Genomic DNA, 17,494 nt, shown 5'->3' with positions numbered 1-17,494 from the left:
ATAGATGTTATTAGATACACTACAATGCGACACCCTTGTAACTAGAGGGTAACCATGATAATGATGATGAGACACCACTGGGGGCCGTATATTTTTATCTGAATTACTTTTTTTGTTTGTTTTACATGTTCTAATTCTCCCAGTGCGCTGATCACACATCTGTCACAAAGCAGCTCTATTTCACTAAAAGGTATTTTCCCTCAGCGGCGCAGGTTTTGTCAGAACTTTTTCGGAGGGACCAGCATGGTTGTAAGACCATTAAACAAACTTGTGCGATATACACATGAAATGGCTTTGTAATTGATCTGTAAGCACTATTACATAGTATTTAGTGTACTGGACAAATTAGTATTTAGGAACTTTAACAGATCTGCTACAAAAGTAAGAAAGTGGATTTTATTAAATGCCTCTGAAGTTCCAGGGTTTTTCTGTTTGTTTTTCACAGTTTAGTTTCTTGTGATGCAATCATGTCATAATTTCTCTGATTATTGCGTAACCGATCTTGAGTTAGAAATATTATACAATGACATAAAAAGGAAAGGTGGTTTCAATTCCACATTAAAATTAATGAACACAATGTATGATAATACAATACCTGGGTCCCATAAATATATTTATCCAGCATCTTGCCTCCTATTGTCTGCCCTCCAATATCCCAGACTTGGAGAGTAACATTTATGCTTCCTATATAAAAAGATAAAAAACAAAACAAAAATAAGCTACAAAAATGAATGCAGGAAGATGGCAAATAAATCTTCAATCGACAATGTTCTAATCCATGCCGTTACAGACCCTTTAGTTGTATATGTAAGCATTTGACAGTATTTTGTTCCATATTATTATTATTATTTATTTCCGTTATTTGTTTCCGTAGCCATTTTCACATATGAATCTATTAAACATATTGCTCCAAATTATAACGTCTCAATATGTATTACATGAATGTATTTGTGAAAACTTATGAAACAGCTTATAGGTTCAGATTTTCTAACATCTTGCCTCAGGTAACCTGGGACAAGAGAGCCTTTAATGCCAAACCAAACACCGCCAAATTATATGTAGCCGGTAATGACTTTGATACACATTTTCCTATGATGTAGAAGTAATATGTTCATCATATCTTGCACGTCTTTAGACTTTCCATTGTAAACCTGAGAAATGTAGTGCCTGCAGAGTTTAAAACTTATACACCTTCTTTTTATTATTTTTTTTTGTTTAATATAGCGCCATCAAATGCCGTAGCGCTGTACAATGGGAGGACAGGACATAACAAGTAGTATGTAACATAACAATTTGACTTACAGAGACAACAGGTGAGGAGGGCCCTACTCAAACGAGTGATTTTCATTTAAACAGCAAAAAGGGAAGAGTGGGATATCCGGGGAGCCCTGCTGCTCTGCTCATAGTTATGCTAATCATTTCTAGACCAATATCTTACCGTTACGATGTAACCAGAAATAAATGTATGTAGCTTACTGTACTTCAACTCATCATAGTTCACGGTCCAATTTTTAAAAAGCGGGAAAAAAATGAAAATTTCAATAATAAAGAACGTACATCGTATTAAGATGGATCTTACGGGACAGTAAAATATTGCAAGGGAATATTTTGCAGTCCCTACTGGCAGATAAAAGGTTAACCGCGCTATAAAATGTATAACATTCCCCTGAAAGGTGGTCTACAATTAACATGTAATTACAGAAAGGTGCTTTTACAGCGCTGGAAAGCATATCTGGTTTGCATTTCAGTCTGTTTATACGCATATAGACGCAACACTTTTAAATTCTGCTGCGCCATGTGCATTCCAGGCCTTAAACTCATCCTGGAAAGCCAGAGTATGTACTAAAACTTCAGAAGGAACACAAATATAACTAACAGTAAAAGCAACATTTCCTTCGCGCGAAGACATATTCAAAGCAACTATGTGCAAATGTAAACGTTCCTCATTAGCGCAGAAAATAAAAAACTTTACGATTGCGCATGGAACTAAACATGGCATAAAAATTATGAAGTCATGGCCGAGGTTGAAATGAATTTCATGGAGATTATTTGAATCACGGACACGTCAGAACCCAAATTGAAAATCCGCATTTAAGTTGCTACACGGAGGGATGAGAGGTATTCTTCGGGGGTTAAACATATTCTGAAACCTTTGACAATAAAGTATGAACGGTCCTGCCATTATAGCACGGAGCATCTTTTGAAAATGGCTTTTAGAAATACACACTTTTTATAATGAGTTTCCTTATCCCAGCTCTTTCACCGTCGTTTGCCTGGGATATTTGTGCGTGTTTCTCCCATAGCTCCCTACTGAACCACTTCCAATACAATTCTTCCCACAGCGCTGAACCACAACCACACAGAGCTCAGTGGTCAACCGGCTGCCCTCTGCCGAGTCAAAGGTTTACTGCTGGATACCAATGCTCTTTGATCTCTCTGATGTTCTGACAAACTGCACCACACTCCTCTTGTCCTGCAGCTCTTCTGGCCTTCATCTTATCACACTATCTTAACTACCATCTTATCTTTCTAGTTATCCACTCAGTGTGCCACCCAAGAAGCACTTCAACTCTGCCACCATGTCTTCCGCAAGGACTGTCCCTGGTCTTCACACACTATTTGTTACCCTTTTACAGGTTTATTCCTTCTTTGGCACTGCAGTCTGCTATGAATTACTGCCGTGACTACATATTATTGTTGTGTAACTATATAACTTGTAGGCTTCCCAGTCTTCAGGGTTTTTGTTTTGTGTGCTTTTATACATATTTCTATATTGTGGTATTGAAAATGCTGTTTTATCAAGGAATTAAATGGACACTCAAGCCATCATAACGCACACTTTAAAAATGTATGTGTTTAATGTGGTCCATTTTGCAAAACGCATGGCGATTTCTACAAGAAATGCGTTCGGTCAAATATCTTCCCGCACCCGATGTAATCAGCTCCTGCATGCCAAGGTCCAGCAGAGTCAGGAGGTGAGCACTTCAGGGCCAGGGAGATATATTTAGACCCCGGTGCACATGTGTAATGTCTCCCAATTGATTTTGATGGGAATACTTTCTAGCCATTGATTGACAGCTTAAACAGCTAATCAGCAGCAAGAACGTTTTGATCATTGAGGAAGAAAGGATTTTGCACCATGGCTGCAAATTCTGTCTGTAAAGTTTTTTATTTTTGTATGAATTATTTTTAAAGTACTCACGGAAGGTTAGGGCTACTCACAGACTTCTTTAATATGCATTCCTCTACATGGGCATCAGGGACATTAGACTGTCCCTTTAATACATTTATAATTTTAATGTTTTCCACAATTCTCCTCCTTTATTTCAAGTAAATTTAATGATACAGTTCGTACATATACCATTTTTATTGGCCTACCTGCCTTGTAATGGACATTTCTTTATTTTTGCTTAAAAGTGCTTTTCCATTGACACATCTCTATAAATAAATACAAAATCTGATCGAAATGATCATTCCCCAAAGTGCTGAGATAACACCAAGGACAGTTTCATGCAATTCCTTTGTATAACTTCCGTGAGTTGTTTGGGTACTATTAAATTTTTGTAAAATTCTTTAAATTAAAACTTTAACACAAGCCAAAAATAATGGCAAAAATGTAATTATATAGGAGGTGGTCAATTTTACTGAGAATCTAATGTACTAAACCATTTGATGGCAGCAAGAAAACAGTACCTTATAGATAAATGAAACAGAATAGAAACTGTGTTATCATCATTTGCCCAACAGACCCCCAAGGTATACTAATCTATCTTTAATACGGCTGATTCTACCCTAACGTAATTCAATTTCCATTTTCAGTCATTTGTCAGTGCATGTATCACTTGCAAACTTGGACCATAGAGCCATCTATCCTCGTGAGGTCACCCAATAATGTCTTGGTCTTCTGTCCAACCATCTTCTAAGACTCCACTTCCATTTGTAGCTACACAGTCTACCTGTATAAGAATCCATGTGGCTCGTATTTAAAGTAATTATACCTTAATCCAATCAAAATAAATGTACTGCAAACGGGGTTTACACGTAACTGTATATAATGATGCCATTACCATCCCTAACACCATTCAAAATAATCTCACAGCACATCAGCGGGAGTCAAATTGTGAAGTGAAAACCACTAATTGCTCAAAAGGCTATAATGATTACAAAACCTACAAAAAGGTATCTGTTCGCAAAAACAATCAAGTTCAAGGTGATAAATATTTCTTTAAGTGTACTTGATGTAGAAGGTGTTGGAAAATGTTATTCAGCAATATCAACACATTATACAGTCATCACAAACATGTATTTTCCTTACAATAGATATATATATATATATATATATATATATATATATATATATATATATATATATATATATCTTAAGCAAATAATTGAAACTGCAGGCTCCTTCTTGCCTGTTAATGGGCACGATACAAATGAATACTACTGATGTGCAGAAAGAGGTCGTGTTGGAGGTATGAAAAGAAATTCAATTCCTGCTTCCAGTATAGACAGACATGGAGGGGGTAAAATGGACTCCAATAAGCATTGAAAATGAGACATTTCTGTTCCGACACCACCAGGGTTCTAAAAAAAAAAAAAAAACACCTCCAAGGTTAGAAGAAAAAAGAAACTAAATTCACATATTCTAAAGTTTGGGGGCACTAAACCATTGTATTGGAAGGAAAAAAAAACAAAACATTAAAACACAATAAAGTGGAAGAATGCCCATGGTGAATTAAAGCAGTTAAGGCGTTTACAATCACTATACTAATTAATAAAAAGTACGTAATAATGGTAATGTTGACAGATTTTTTTTCCCCAAATTGCATAATAATATCCTTTAACAAACTCCCCATCTCTTGAAGCTTACGGGGCTCTATGGTCATGTCAGCACAACTGTGTTTATGTCTCTCCAGGCCAGCTGCCTCCTGCACCGATGGTGTTCTAGCCTACCTTCCCCATATTAAAACAAGGAGAAAACCAAACGATCACAAAAAGATACGCTTCATAGCATTAGGGGGCTATCGGACTGAACATACACAAGAAACATGAAATGAAACATTCCGGGGTATTTTAGACGGGATGTGTGTGTATATGAAACACACACGACGGTCCAAAAGTCTACCATCACTGGTTTTATTTATGACAAATCAATTTCAATTTGCTTACAAATGATCAAAACTGCTGTCAATATGAGCTGTATAAATCGGCACCCAAATCAATCACACAAGCCGCTGAAATTTAATCATCATTTAATCATTTTAATCATCTATTTTGATTGTAACGATGGACACATTAGCTAGTGTATGTGTATAAGATATATATATATATATATATATATATATATATATATATACATACATATACACATGCACACACGTATTATAAATAGATAATAGATATACAAATATCTACCAGAACTGTCAAATACTGAAACAAACAGCAATTGTTAAAAAAAATAAATAAGGAAATTATGAAAGAAAAAAAAAACAGCAATCGAGAGCAGATTAAGTTTAGCTGCAAACCGTTACGCAAACAACCTCATTTCAAAAAGATTTTTCCAAATTACATTAAAAATAGAATTTCCAATGATTAATAACCCAGGGTAGCGAAAAATACGAGAACAAAACTGACGTTGTCAGGATGAACGGGGTGCTTTTGATTATTGGTATATTGCCACCCTGAATTTCTGTCAGTAAACTCATAAAATTATCCAAGGTTCTTCGGTTAACCTAAAATGTAAGTGCTGCACGGCCAAAATGTAAGTGAAAACACGCGCCAGCCCACTTCTAGCACTAAGGGCTTAAAATATCTTCGGCACAGTAGAAACCTTTTTGCTGGCTTATACCCACAAGCTTCCTGGAGGTATTTTGTCTGCGAACCAAACAAATCTTTTTTTTTTTTCTGCCGTTGCTGGTTCAGTGGTCCACCATAGCGAGCTATAAAATGTGCACAGTGAATGCATCTAGACTACACAGAGCACTGGCTTACAAGCGTTCCGGAATGGGCCAGTATTTGCGATGTAATGGTCTCAGAAAATATTTATGAGATTCGAGTTAAACGCCCATACACAATTAACGCTTTCACCGTTGAAGGGTGTGTGACACGTTTGGCTGCAAGCGTTGTAGGACCCTCCTGTGCTAATGGTATGCAGACTACTACTACTATACGAGAATATAAATCCACCTCGTTCTCCATATATGTATTATTACGAGCAAATTATATATATATATATATATATATATATATATTACATACATATATATTATATATACACACACATATATATTTACACACACACACATGCAAATAAATGCATACACAACTATATGTGCATGCTTGTATGTGTATATGATTTAGACACACATATTGTATACCTTTACACATGCTTCGTGTGCATGATTCTAAATGCGGAGGGCGTTCACAAATTTAATCAAATTGTATAAATATTCCTAAAGCCATCGCTAGTTGGATGTCTGTTGGATTACCTATGTTTTAGAAAAACTTTTTTTTTTCCCCAATAAAAAAAAAAGAAAAAAAAAAAAAGCAAGAAAAAAATATATATATTAACCGGCACCCGGGATCATTTAATGGGGGGGGGGGGCAATTTTACTTGGAGCTCAGGGACTATTTTAGTAAGTTAACAGGCATCAATTACAACAATCACAGCAGTATCAGGTGAAAACCCCATCCCACAGAATATAAAAAAGACAGACAAATGATATAAAACTTTAATAATGTAAAACATATTTCTAACTATATTAAATGGAAAATGTTTTGGTCCCACAACCCCATATGGGGATTCTGAAATCTTGTTTTATTGGATCATATAACCACATAATTGTATGTATATAAATATTCAAATAGTATTTGCATTAAATACATAACAACCTATAAAATTTGCATCCCGGTAAAAAATGATTCTGGGAAATGGTCTAGAAATCATTAAATTTCGCCAGAACCAAACAAACTTGGCGGGTTCACACAGTACATAGTAAGGTTCGTTATATACATTTCTAGACAAGCCTCCATTCCCATGGCAACAAATTAATACATTAACTGTTTTGAGGAGACCAAATTTTGTAGTCTGCACCAGCACATATATACCTCCCCCAACCATAATTTTCAGGTATTGTCCCGGTGTCCCACCAAGATGCCCACGTGTCTTGCTTTTTTTGGGCAGTGGTGATCAGAGGCCGGTGAGAGAGATTAAAAGGACCTCAAAGAGACGGCCTACTTATCTGAAGAACCGATCGAGGACTGTCCTTGTGGAGCGCAGACCTTAATCGCAGGTCCTTCATGACCTAATAAGCCAGAGCGCTGACATATCCCACAATCCTACTGCAATGACCTTCAGGTGCAGATACATTTTCATTTAAGGACCCATCTCAGATTATTCCCCAGCGGAGTTCCATGGCCACAACAGTGTATTGCTTTGGACGCTGTAGATGTCGGGGTTATGTGAATAATATAGATGGTTAGAACACGCCTCTTCACGTGAAGCAAAACGCTGTTATAATTGCCTTATACATGAAGTGGGGGGCTTTTGTGAAAATCACTTTGATCTGTACTGCGGCAACACAAATATCAGGAGACACAATAACCGAAAGTTGCCTCAAGATAAAATAATAAGAACCAACTACCTATAAATCATACTCCGCAAGAAGCGAAGGCACTAAATGGGTGGAGAGCCTTGTAACCTCAAGATCCCTCTGTGTGCCATGAGAGATGGCGCCATACATATGGCACAAGTATACTGGGGGGGGTATTGGCGGGTAAACATAAAATTACGAGCTGTGTAGTTCTTGGGGCACCTGCATTCATTAAGTACGGTAGCTCAGCGCTGCCTAACATTCTGTGTATATACTGTGAGACTACCAATGCTGTAACCCTCATAAAATCGTGACTGGTCTATGTTAAAGAAACGCTGAAAACCTGCCAAGTCTGAGCCCGCTTTTAGGACCAGCTGGATAGACCTGTGGTGGTCAATTACAGGAAGAGTTCCTTGTAGCAGCAACTCTTGATGGACTCTTTCTGGTCTGGACGACAGAATCCCTTTAAAATAAACTTTGAATCTGAAGTTGTATTTTTTTTTTTTTATTAGGTATAATTATTTAGTTTCCCTGGGTGGTTACTGTGTGATATAAACAAAACAACATTTCCTTGGATTATTTTCCAATTTTATTGGCTGTAAATATTTTTTTATTAGCGGTTATATGTTATGTGGATATTACTCATTGCAAACGTTTCCTACATTGCAAACGGCAACACTGCTCCATTGTCTGTAACTGCTTTCAGATGGTCCGACTCAGAAGGAAGAGAACATTGCACTAAATGACACAAAGCCGCATCTGCTTCACCGACTGCAAAAAAATTTACCATAAAAATGACCACTTTCATTGCAGCTGAAGAGTCTTAATATGATAACATTTAATGGGAAGGCTAAAAAATGTATTTATTACACGTTTCAATACAAGTATACGGTTCTTTAAATGGACAGGCTGTCACAAACACTCTGTACATCATTAATGCTCTGTTCAATGTTGGGAAAAGAGACCCATGTCATAAGTATCCTCATTAATATACTCATATACTACTCCGATCTGTGTCCTCTCAGTGCAGAGGACCAAGTTATCTGCTCCTGGAAACGGAAAGCTGTCATTTAATAACAAGCTCTGACGCATCTCTGAGGCTCTGCTTTCACAAGAATCTATATTAACCACTAACTCTCATATTTACTTGCCTAATTTTAACACAGACAGTTTGTTATATTTATTATTCATGATCATTCAGCATGTAGTAGTTGACCAATTCCTAGAAGAGTTTGTGGATAGCTGAAAATCCAATCAAACTTAATTTGCTGTATAGAAATATGCATTATATGTGTGTATGTGTGTATAGCAAAAGTACATAACTACAACGATGTCACAACTAAACTGAATCTTCCTCAGAATACTAAACATGCAAAGCTTCTAATTCGCTTTTAGGACTCTATGTAGAAATGTGCAGATAAGAACACAAGGAAGGTCAGGCAAAACTTGACACTAACCCGCATCCTGTTGAGGTTCACTAAACGACCACATACCAACTAATGCTTCCCACAAATCTACTGACTCATGTGATGTCACAGAACCAAGGATGATGGTTACGCTGCTAAAAACTATCTCCCTCTCTCGCGTTACCAGATTCAGACCAGTGTCTCACCCCACTGCCAGCCCTTTCCCTCGCTCATTGCTCACCCATTATAGGCTCTTCAGCTTCCCCGGCCTATACTGGTGCAAACATAGAAACATGGAATTGGACGGCAGATAAGAACCATTCGGCCCATCTAGTCCGACCGTTTTCCTGAGGTAAAGGGTTTAGACCCCTATCAGTCTTTGTTCAGGTCCTATAGCCTCTGACCATCTAGTTTTAGACCATGACCTCTTGTTCTAACATTTCTCCTCGTTTGAAATAGGTTTCTATTGGGCCTTACTCTTGATGAAGCGAAGCCTTCCCGTGGGTACAGCGTCCCATCAGTGCGGCCTCTCGTTCGCCTGTTGCACAGACTGTCAGTGCTTTGCGGCACAGAAAGCCGCAGGCAGCTGGTTTCGCTTCCTCTCAACACTCCGGCCCGCTCAGGCCTGATCTGCAGGGGCTTTAACCAGCCGACAGCGGCACGCTTTGCTTACCTGATGTAATAGTAACATACAGATCATGTAGAAAAAAAGCTGCCAGGTTTACAGCCTTCAGCAGAACTAAATTAAAGAAACTACCCGTAGCGTATACTTTTTGCTCTTTGTTCAATTATGTGTTTTGTTGGTATCTAATTTGTAAGTAAGGGGCTATTCTACCACAATGATGGTGAAATATATCTCCCATATCCCTATTCCTGCCTGTTACACGGTTATGTAGTTAATTTCCTCCCACTTTCATTAAACTTTATGTACTAAAGTAAAAACTAATAAAAGATTCATATCAACAAAGCTGTAAAAACCATCAAATCTCTAAGAGACAAGCTATCGGAGACGAGGTAGAACAAGCTTTTCGGTTAGTTTCTTATATCTTCTCTCGCCTTACCAAGTCTTTACAAAGCCTAACCTAACCAATCAGCTGCCACCAAAGACTGACATTAACTTAAAGTGGGATAAGGAAAAGCTCATGAGGAGGAATTATCATATAGATCCTGTAACCAGAAAGTATAGATGGCTGCTCTCATATAATGAGCTGTGAAATTGGACAGATCTGCCATTTTCACTTTATAATTGGTCATAAACACCCTCAATATTCAACACAACCAATTTCAATAGGATAATCATGTTTCATGGACTAACAAATCAGCTGTGTAAAACAAATGATAAATGATAATACTGATAATAATAATACTAATAATAAAAATAATATTAATAATAATAATAAAATAAGCATGATTCATGTTTGTGTATGCCGCCACCGGTATTATTAACCTATAGCAACCAATTTTTTTGTGGCATTCAATTTAAATTTAAATCAGATTCACAAGTTGAATGCTCTTAGTGACGGTGTGAAGCTCAAGTTTATTAACATACTCAAATATCTATTAACTCAGTGACTGGTGTATAAATGAATCTTAGCTTGACTTAATCATGGGTTTTTTTCTGAACTATGCAATAATCTGATAACCGTTTAAGTAGATTCCAGGGCCAAGCAGTAAAATAGTTAACGAACAATCTTATTTTTCTGCGAAATGTACGGCAGCTAGCATTTAAATGGTTTCTTTGCACCACGAACTGAAACATCTTGAATGCTCAAACTGTATTTTTACGAGTGTCCTGGGACACTAAATTTTAGTGGTCTATTAAATGCCAGCAATTTCATGCTGCCTTGCATAAAACAGCATTCACATATTAGAACACGGTGGTTACATAGCTATGTATTAGCTTTTTAAGACGTATGAGATTACTAATTTCCATTAAAAACATTATGCTTTGTTTCTTATAAACACACTTCTCAGCCAAGATCATGTACATATTACGTGAAATAAAAGTAATATTGTGCTGTGCCCTCAAGTACAGATTTCTTGCAGACTGTTCTTATTCTGACACAAAAGTTACATACATTTCATTGCAATTTCTATACGGGACGATCACAAAGGTTAATTAACCCAAATGTTCCATCCCAAGTCTTTACTCATCTACAGCATATTAATATTTTTTTTTTGTTTGTTTTTACTTTTTCTTAGCATCTATAAATCTCTGTTGCTCTATACATTGGAGCTGCAACAATGTTATCGCATCACATGTTTTAAACTGGTGCCTCACCCAAAAAATGTTGGATAATGGCTTTAGAGAGGAACTGCATTTTATTTTCTTAATGCACCGAGTAGGATTCCAACGCCTTCTTCACTGAAGAATCTTGGGTAGAAAAGGGAAAATTTGAGTGAAATGCCTTGGCTTTGCCCACAAAGGGCTGCAGATTTTGTGTAGGAAAATGAATCACTCAAAAGCGCAACAGTAAAATACTGAAGCAGTTTGTTGCGGTGGAACGCAGGTTGGATTTGCAACATGTTATGTGTCCAAAAGCTATGTTAAGGGAATAGAGAAAGTTTAGCCGGAGACTGAGAACAGCAAGGATGGTGCACTTGTTGATTTAAACAGCATACATCTATATATACTCTACTTAAATAAGTGTTACCCTTTATTAACCCCCTATTATCCGGATCATACCTGGAAGGGAGGTACAATTTGCTTGGGGAATTTTGGGTAACCTCTAGTAGGATGGGACATGTCATTGGCTATATCACTGGCTATTGCTAATGAGCCTTTCAATGGGTGCTACATTATTATAATCATTATAATGGCATGAGGGCACAGGGATTGTCTTGAATTTATTTTTTTCATTATAGTAAAATATGCGGGTTGAAAAAAATAATTTTACCTTACCCTTTAACAGTTTCCCCCCTTTTTTTTTTTAAATTAAGTAATATATTTGGATACTGTTCAAAAAAGCATTCTCGTGAATCATAGTTCTCAGCTCAAAGTTGAGAGAGAAGAGGCAAATTATGCTGGGATCCAACCGAATCCAACATCCATCCAGAAAGAAGACTCCACACCAAGGCTTGGTCATGAATGGAAAATTCTGCCAACGCAATTGAAATATTTCCAACAAAATACAATGTTATACAACTCTTTGTGGATTAGTTAATCTGAAAAAGAGGATTAGGCATATTTCATAGTAAATAACACCAAAGAATGAGGTTCCAGCAGTTACCTAAAAAAAGCTAGCAAAATCCTACCTGGCAATGTTATTCTTTTTAGAAAGAAGTCCAGTCCCACTGTTTGTTTGTACTGTTTTCCAAACGATTCCTGAGCAAACCGCATGGCCAAAGATGTCTAAAAGAAAATGTGTGAAATGTTCACATTTAAACAGTTTGGTCTGGCAAAAAAAGGTACTTGCACTTTCAAAACAACCCTTAACTAAACCCAATAACTCATGTGGAAGAAGTACTAGTAGCGCTACAATTAGGATCTCTGTTCATCATTCCAGAAACTAAATGAACGGCGAAGCAAAGCTCTGGACAGAAACAAGTGGCTTGTAATAGGATGAGAGGATTAGGTGCTGCAAGCAACCGAGAGCCGTAGATCCATTACTGTGGCTAAAAAAGACTAATCACTTCATGTATTAAATGTGCTGTTCCACTTAGACAAAACATGAATTGCCCTTTCTAGAATGTTAAGCAAATAAATGTAAGTAGCACTGAGATTTCATTATCTCTGAGGGTTTAATCACATAAAAACAATGCAGAGACCTTTTTCGACTTTCTATGGCAACAACCAATCAGTGCATGCTTGTGTCACATGAATTAAGAGTTCCTGTAAATATATAGATATATCTTAAGGAAACAAGGGAGATCTTTTACATATTCCGGGGACCAGCGTCTTAAAAAGCTTTGAATGTATTAAGAATGCCGACCTTAGGGGGGTTTAGGGGGCACTGGCCAAGATCAAGCCTCAAGAGATATGACGTGTGTGATTAAGATCATTAAACACAATCACGTGCATTTAACTTAGACACCCATATATATATATATACATATATACACACACAGAAAAAATATATATACAAGCCTTTATAAACATTATAAGAATTATACCTTAAGCCCCTAATCCTACATCTGCCAAACCCATGGTTTTAAACCACAAATCAGATACTAAACGGCTACAGTTGCTCACATATTATAGAAAATAAATATGGGAAACTAGAGTTAGATTCCATCAGAGAACTATAAAACAGTCAGAGGTTATAACCCTTATAGTAAGTAGGATAAAAAGTTCACATTTTTACCAATTACAATTGTATGATTATGTGTTCATGGTTTTCTTCTTATTTTATGATATTCAGGTTTGCTAGTCATTCCGTTTTGGCCACGTTTTCTCTTAAGACCTACAAACCCCCAATAATTAAACAATATAAAGTCCGTAAGAAAAAATAAGCATATTTATGTCCTAATAAAATAGTGCTATATAAATCAACTAATTATTATATCTGGCTATTTTTGAAATATATGTTAATATACTTCTTTACATGCTGAAAGTATTATGCCTATGTCTATATGCTGCTGGAAACCGTATCCCTACATTACAATGTTGTCAAAGATTTTAGTCCATTTTTTATTAAAGGGGACACTGCAGTAAAGGCGAGTGTGAGTGCCACTGGCCTGGGCTTGCATGTCATGTTCTTAACTCTCACGTGGCGCCTTGGCATTAAAGAGGAGTTCATATGTTTTTGGCTGAAATACCAAACCCTCAAGTTTACTTGAGACAAATACATTGTTGCATGACGGGACCTCAAAACTATAAAATATGGTCTAGACGACCAAGGACGTAATAACATGTCCTACGGTTTTTGCACTGGCAAAGACACGTCCCCACTCAAACACCGGAGATCAGACTGTCAGACAGCCTGGAGTCTCCCCTGTCAGCATAGCTATCTTCGTGGTTACTGATGTTACCATGACAACCACCAACTAACTTGAAAAGCCAATATAGAAAAGGGGAAACATGGTTAAACAATCCAGCCATCAAATGCACTTTGATGCATATGGATAAGCTGTGTGCTCCCATTCAATTTTCATGGTGTTGCTTTTAGTGTCCCTCATATGTATATGCCCCTTCCTCCAGCTATTTTGTATGCAGGAGAGGGCTGTCACCTCCCAACCTGAGGGCTTTCATTTATTTTATTTTTTTTGTTGATCAGTGTTATAATTTTAAAATTAGACAAAAGAGATCCTGAATGAAGAAACAACACATCATTCTGAATGTACCCAACACTCCTGATGGAAAAGGTAATCTCCTCCTTACATTTAAAACCATGTCAAGCCATCAACTAGTCACTGATCAGTCTTTCACAGTGCTGTGGAGGAATTGTAGCCAGCTCATCTATGAAGAACTGCTTATAATAACACCATGACATATGTGGGTTTATGAGCACGAATGGCTTGTTTCAAGCCTTGCCACAATATCTCTGTGAGCTTTAAGCTGCCTATTGACGGCATCAACGACAACAGGTTGTACATGTCCTGAAGCAGCAAGGCATCCGTGCACCATGACACTGCCACCAATATACTTGGCTGTTGGCATAAGGTTCTTAGTCAGTACTTTATTTCCTCCAGACACAACTAGGCCTGAGAAATCCATGCCCATAGAATATTGTTCCAGAAATCTTGAGGAGCATTCATGTGCAGACCCTAGAAGAGTATCGTTATAGATAAGTGGCTTCCTCAGTGCTACACTGCCATGAGTCCCATGCTTTGCCAGCGTCTTTCTGAATCGTTCTTGAACACTGAAGGCAAGAAAGCCCATCAGATCCCTGGAAGTTGTTCTACAGGCATTTGTAGATTCCTGGATGATATTAGAAATGAGTCTTAGAAATGGCTGTGTAACTGTTTTCAGACTATGACGCATCAACAACTATGCAAAGTGTTTAGGATCTTCGTTGGAACATGGTATGATGTAGCTTTGAACCACTGTGCGCACTGTGCTACTTCAACCTGACAGCAAGGGCCAATATATGTTGGGCAAGCTTGGCCCTAATCAGGCCAGATATTGTTTACCACGGTCTTAAAACACTTCTCCATAATAACTGCTTTCACTGAATATAGAGGCACACGACCTAGCGTGTCAAACAAATCAGACAAGCACCAAATTTGGGTGTAATTTGGTTGGAGTTGGATTTCATCTTATTTCCACCACCCAGCAGATTTTGTGGCATTACTACAACAAGGGAAGTGAAAATTAACAACAATACACAAAAAAAGCATGATAATAATATTAACATGTTCAAACACATTAGTACAGAAGATGATGAAGGCCCTCTTGTGAGCTTACAGCCTATTATATCTATACATCGCTATGATCCATAAAATGATCTCTAAATCAACGTGAAACTATGCAACAATTTAGAAATTTGTGCTCCTTTCACACAACACAATGATATTTTGTTTCAGATCATGGACGCTGACATAAGTAACAACGAGGCCTATTTACTAAATAAAGAGTTGGCAGGAGAGTTGTGGCTTAGCTCCTTGATGAATGTCTCACCCTAACGAGCCCCCGCTGCAGGAAGAGTTTGACTGGCCTTGTATTAAGTATAGTTAGATCAGCGAGATCTCTTCTCATCCATTGAATTGTGCATTATACAGGGCCAGCTCAGCACTTCTTACCGGATAAACTGCCAGTGTTTGTCCTTTATAATGAATAGTGACATCAGGGAGTTGAAACCGTGATCTAATGAGACCTCTCCTACGGATTCCAAAGTGCCAAAAACAGATTGTGCACATCAAATAATAAAAATAGCAACTCAGCCTATCGATGAGAGCTCTTTCCTGCCGCCGAATAACTGCTTCCACCTGCCAATCAGTGGTGTGAAAACAAGACCACAGATGAGGCGCTGTATGTGCGTGCGCGTGTCTGTGCATGCGTGTGTTGCCGCTAATTGTAAAATTAAGTGATTTGTTTATTTTTTAACATTCTGAACAATGTATATTAAATACTCAAAGTCCTTACATGTGTATGATTCATTGCTTAGGTTGCCTGGGACACTTTAATGTCCCATTAACAACATGAGGGGGACAATGTGCTTCAAAGGCGCATGTTGAGCAATCCATATTTCATACGCTTGGGAGTAACAGAGAATCGGGTGAGTGGCTTGATGTCATAGGCAGATGCTATGGTGGAAGCAGTAGTCTGTACACGGACGGGGAAAGATTAATATCCTATAGGGGTTTATAGTCACTTCCCTATGTGTCATAAAGAGCCAATCCCAGTAAGTAAGGGGCCAAACCGGCACTTAATACCAGAAGCTAAATTTGTGAAATGAGACTAAAATATGAGAGATGGCCCAAGATGATCTTGAGTTATTGTCTAGGGTGGGATTCGCCACTCAGTTCATCTTCACATTTACAGCTTAGAACCTCTCATTTAAACACATTTACAATATATGCAAGTTTCATAACCAAAAAAATAGGATGTTAACATTTTCTGCAAGATGACTTCAGTAAGTATCGGATCACCATGTACTCAAATCACAACAGGGAACATTGGGAACTTCCCCAAGTACCTCCTCTCTACCCAATGCTACCCAGGCAAAAGGCACGTTTTATTATTTACCACATCTTTATCACACTACTTAGTGAATAAGCCCTGCAAGGGTAGCGGTAACTGATACTTAAAAATTGGGGTGATAAAGACCAATGTGTGAAGAGCCTTATCACTGCCTTGCTTGTGTAGTAAGGACACAGTATGAAGCACCAGGGTATATATAAATAAGACACATGGCGTGTGTTGGGAATTAATTCTGTAGTAAGTACGGGTGAGGAGAATAGCACTATGTATGACTATACGGTCACTGTGTGAGAAAGTGGACACCGTAGAGGACGGGGACACTAACCTTCCCACAGGCTCCATCTCCCAAAACGACTATTTTGAGCTGCCGGTCTTGGCTCTCCTCCTCCGAGTCAGACATTTCTCCCTGGGCCTTGTTCGACACCAATTACTATACTAGGGATTAACAGACCGGATTTACAGGAGCAGCGCTAAGCAACCGGACGCCATCTTCCCCGCGTAGCTTGTCACTGGCCAGGGATGCGGCTCCATCCATAGCTGCTCGCAGGGGACGCCGAAACTGGCGTTGACAAAAGATTTGTTTTTCTCGTGCGTGAAAAAGCGAGGAAACAGTAAACCTAGAATGTGTATTATATTGAACACGGTTTCCAACAAACGGGGGATTGCGGGTAATGTGAGACCCAAATCGAAAAATACCGTGTTAGGCTCCCCCTTTCCGTGTGCTGGCAGTGGAATGCTTCGGGCCGCTTGGTAACTAAGGGCGGCTGAGAGACGGCGGTGTGACTGGATAGCGTAGGGTTAGAGCGAGCTGCAGCGGGGTCGGGGAGTCAGGTGCGCGCGCCTGAGGAATGAAGCCCGTGGTACGGTGAGGACATGCGGGTGGATGGTGGCCTTCTAATGCTTCAAAAGAA

General features: G+C 38.3%; 1 protein-coding gene across 2 annotated transcripts in view; it reads right to left on the bottom strand.

Moving 5' to 3' along the window:
* The window catches only part of LOC149275869 (ras-related protein Rab-28), a 48,648-nt gene extending 31,665 nt beyond the window's left edge, over nucleotides 1-16,983 (bottom strand). For both annotated transcript variants that reach the window (XM_089504216.1, XM_089504217.1), the window contains exons 1-3: nucleotides 16,909-16,983; nucleotides 12,257-12,353; nucleotides 596-684 (exon numbers count right to left, since the gene is read on the bottom strand). In XM_089504216.1, coding sequence (XP_089360342.1) covers nucleotides 596-684; nucleotides 12,257-12,353; nucleotides 16,909-16,983 — 261 coding nt within the window. The remainder of the gene's footprint in view (nucleotides 1-595; nucleotides 685-12,256; nucleotides 12,354-16,908) is intronic.
* Between the last annotated feature and the right edge of the window lie 511 nt (nucleotides 16,984-17,494).

This window comes from Sceloporus occidentalis, unplaced genomic scaffold (assembly GCF_023333645.1).
Source record: "Sceloporus occidentalis isolate IW3139 unplaced genomic scaffold, rSceOcc1.0.p SCAF_260, whole genome shotgun sequence".
In the NCBI taxonomy this organism is placed as follows: Eukaryota; Metazoa; Chordata; class Lepidosauria; order Squamata; family Phrynosomatidae; genus Sceloporus; species Sceloporus occidentalis.
Note: the sequence above shows the minus strand (reverse complement) of the source record. Positions and strands in the feature narration are given on the sequence as shown.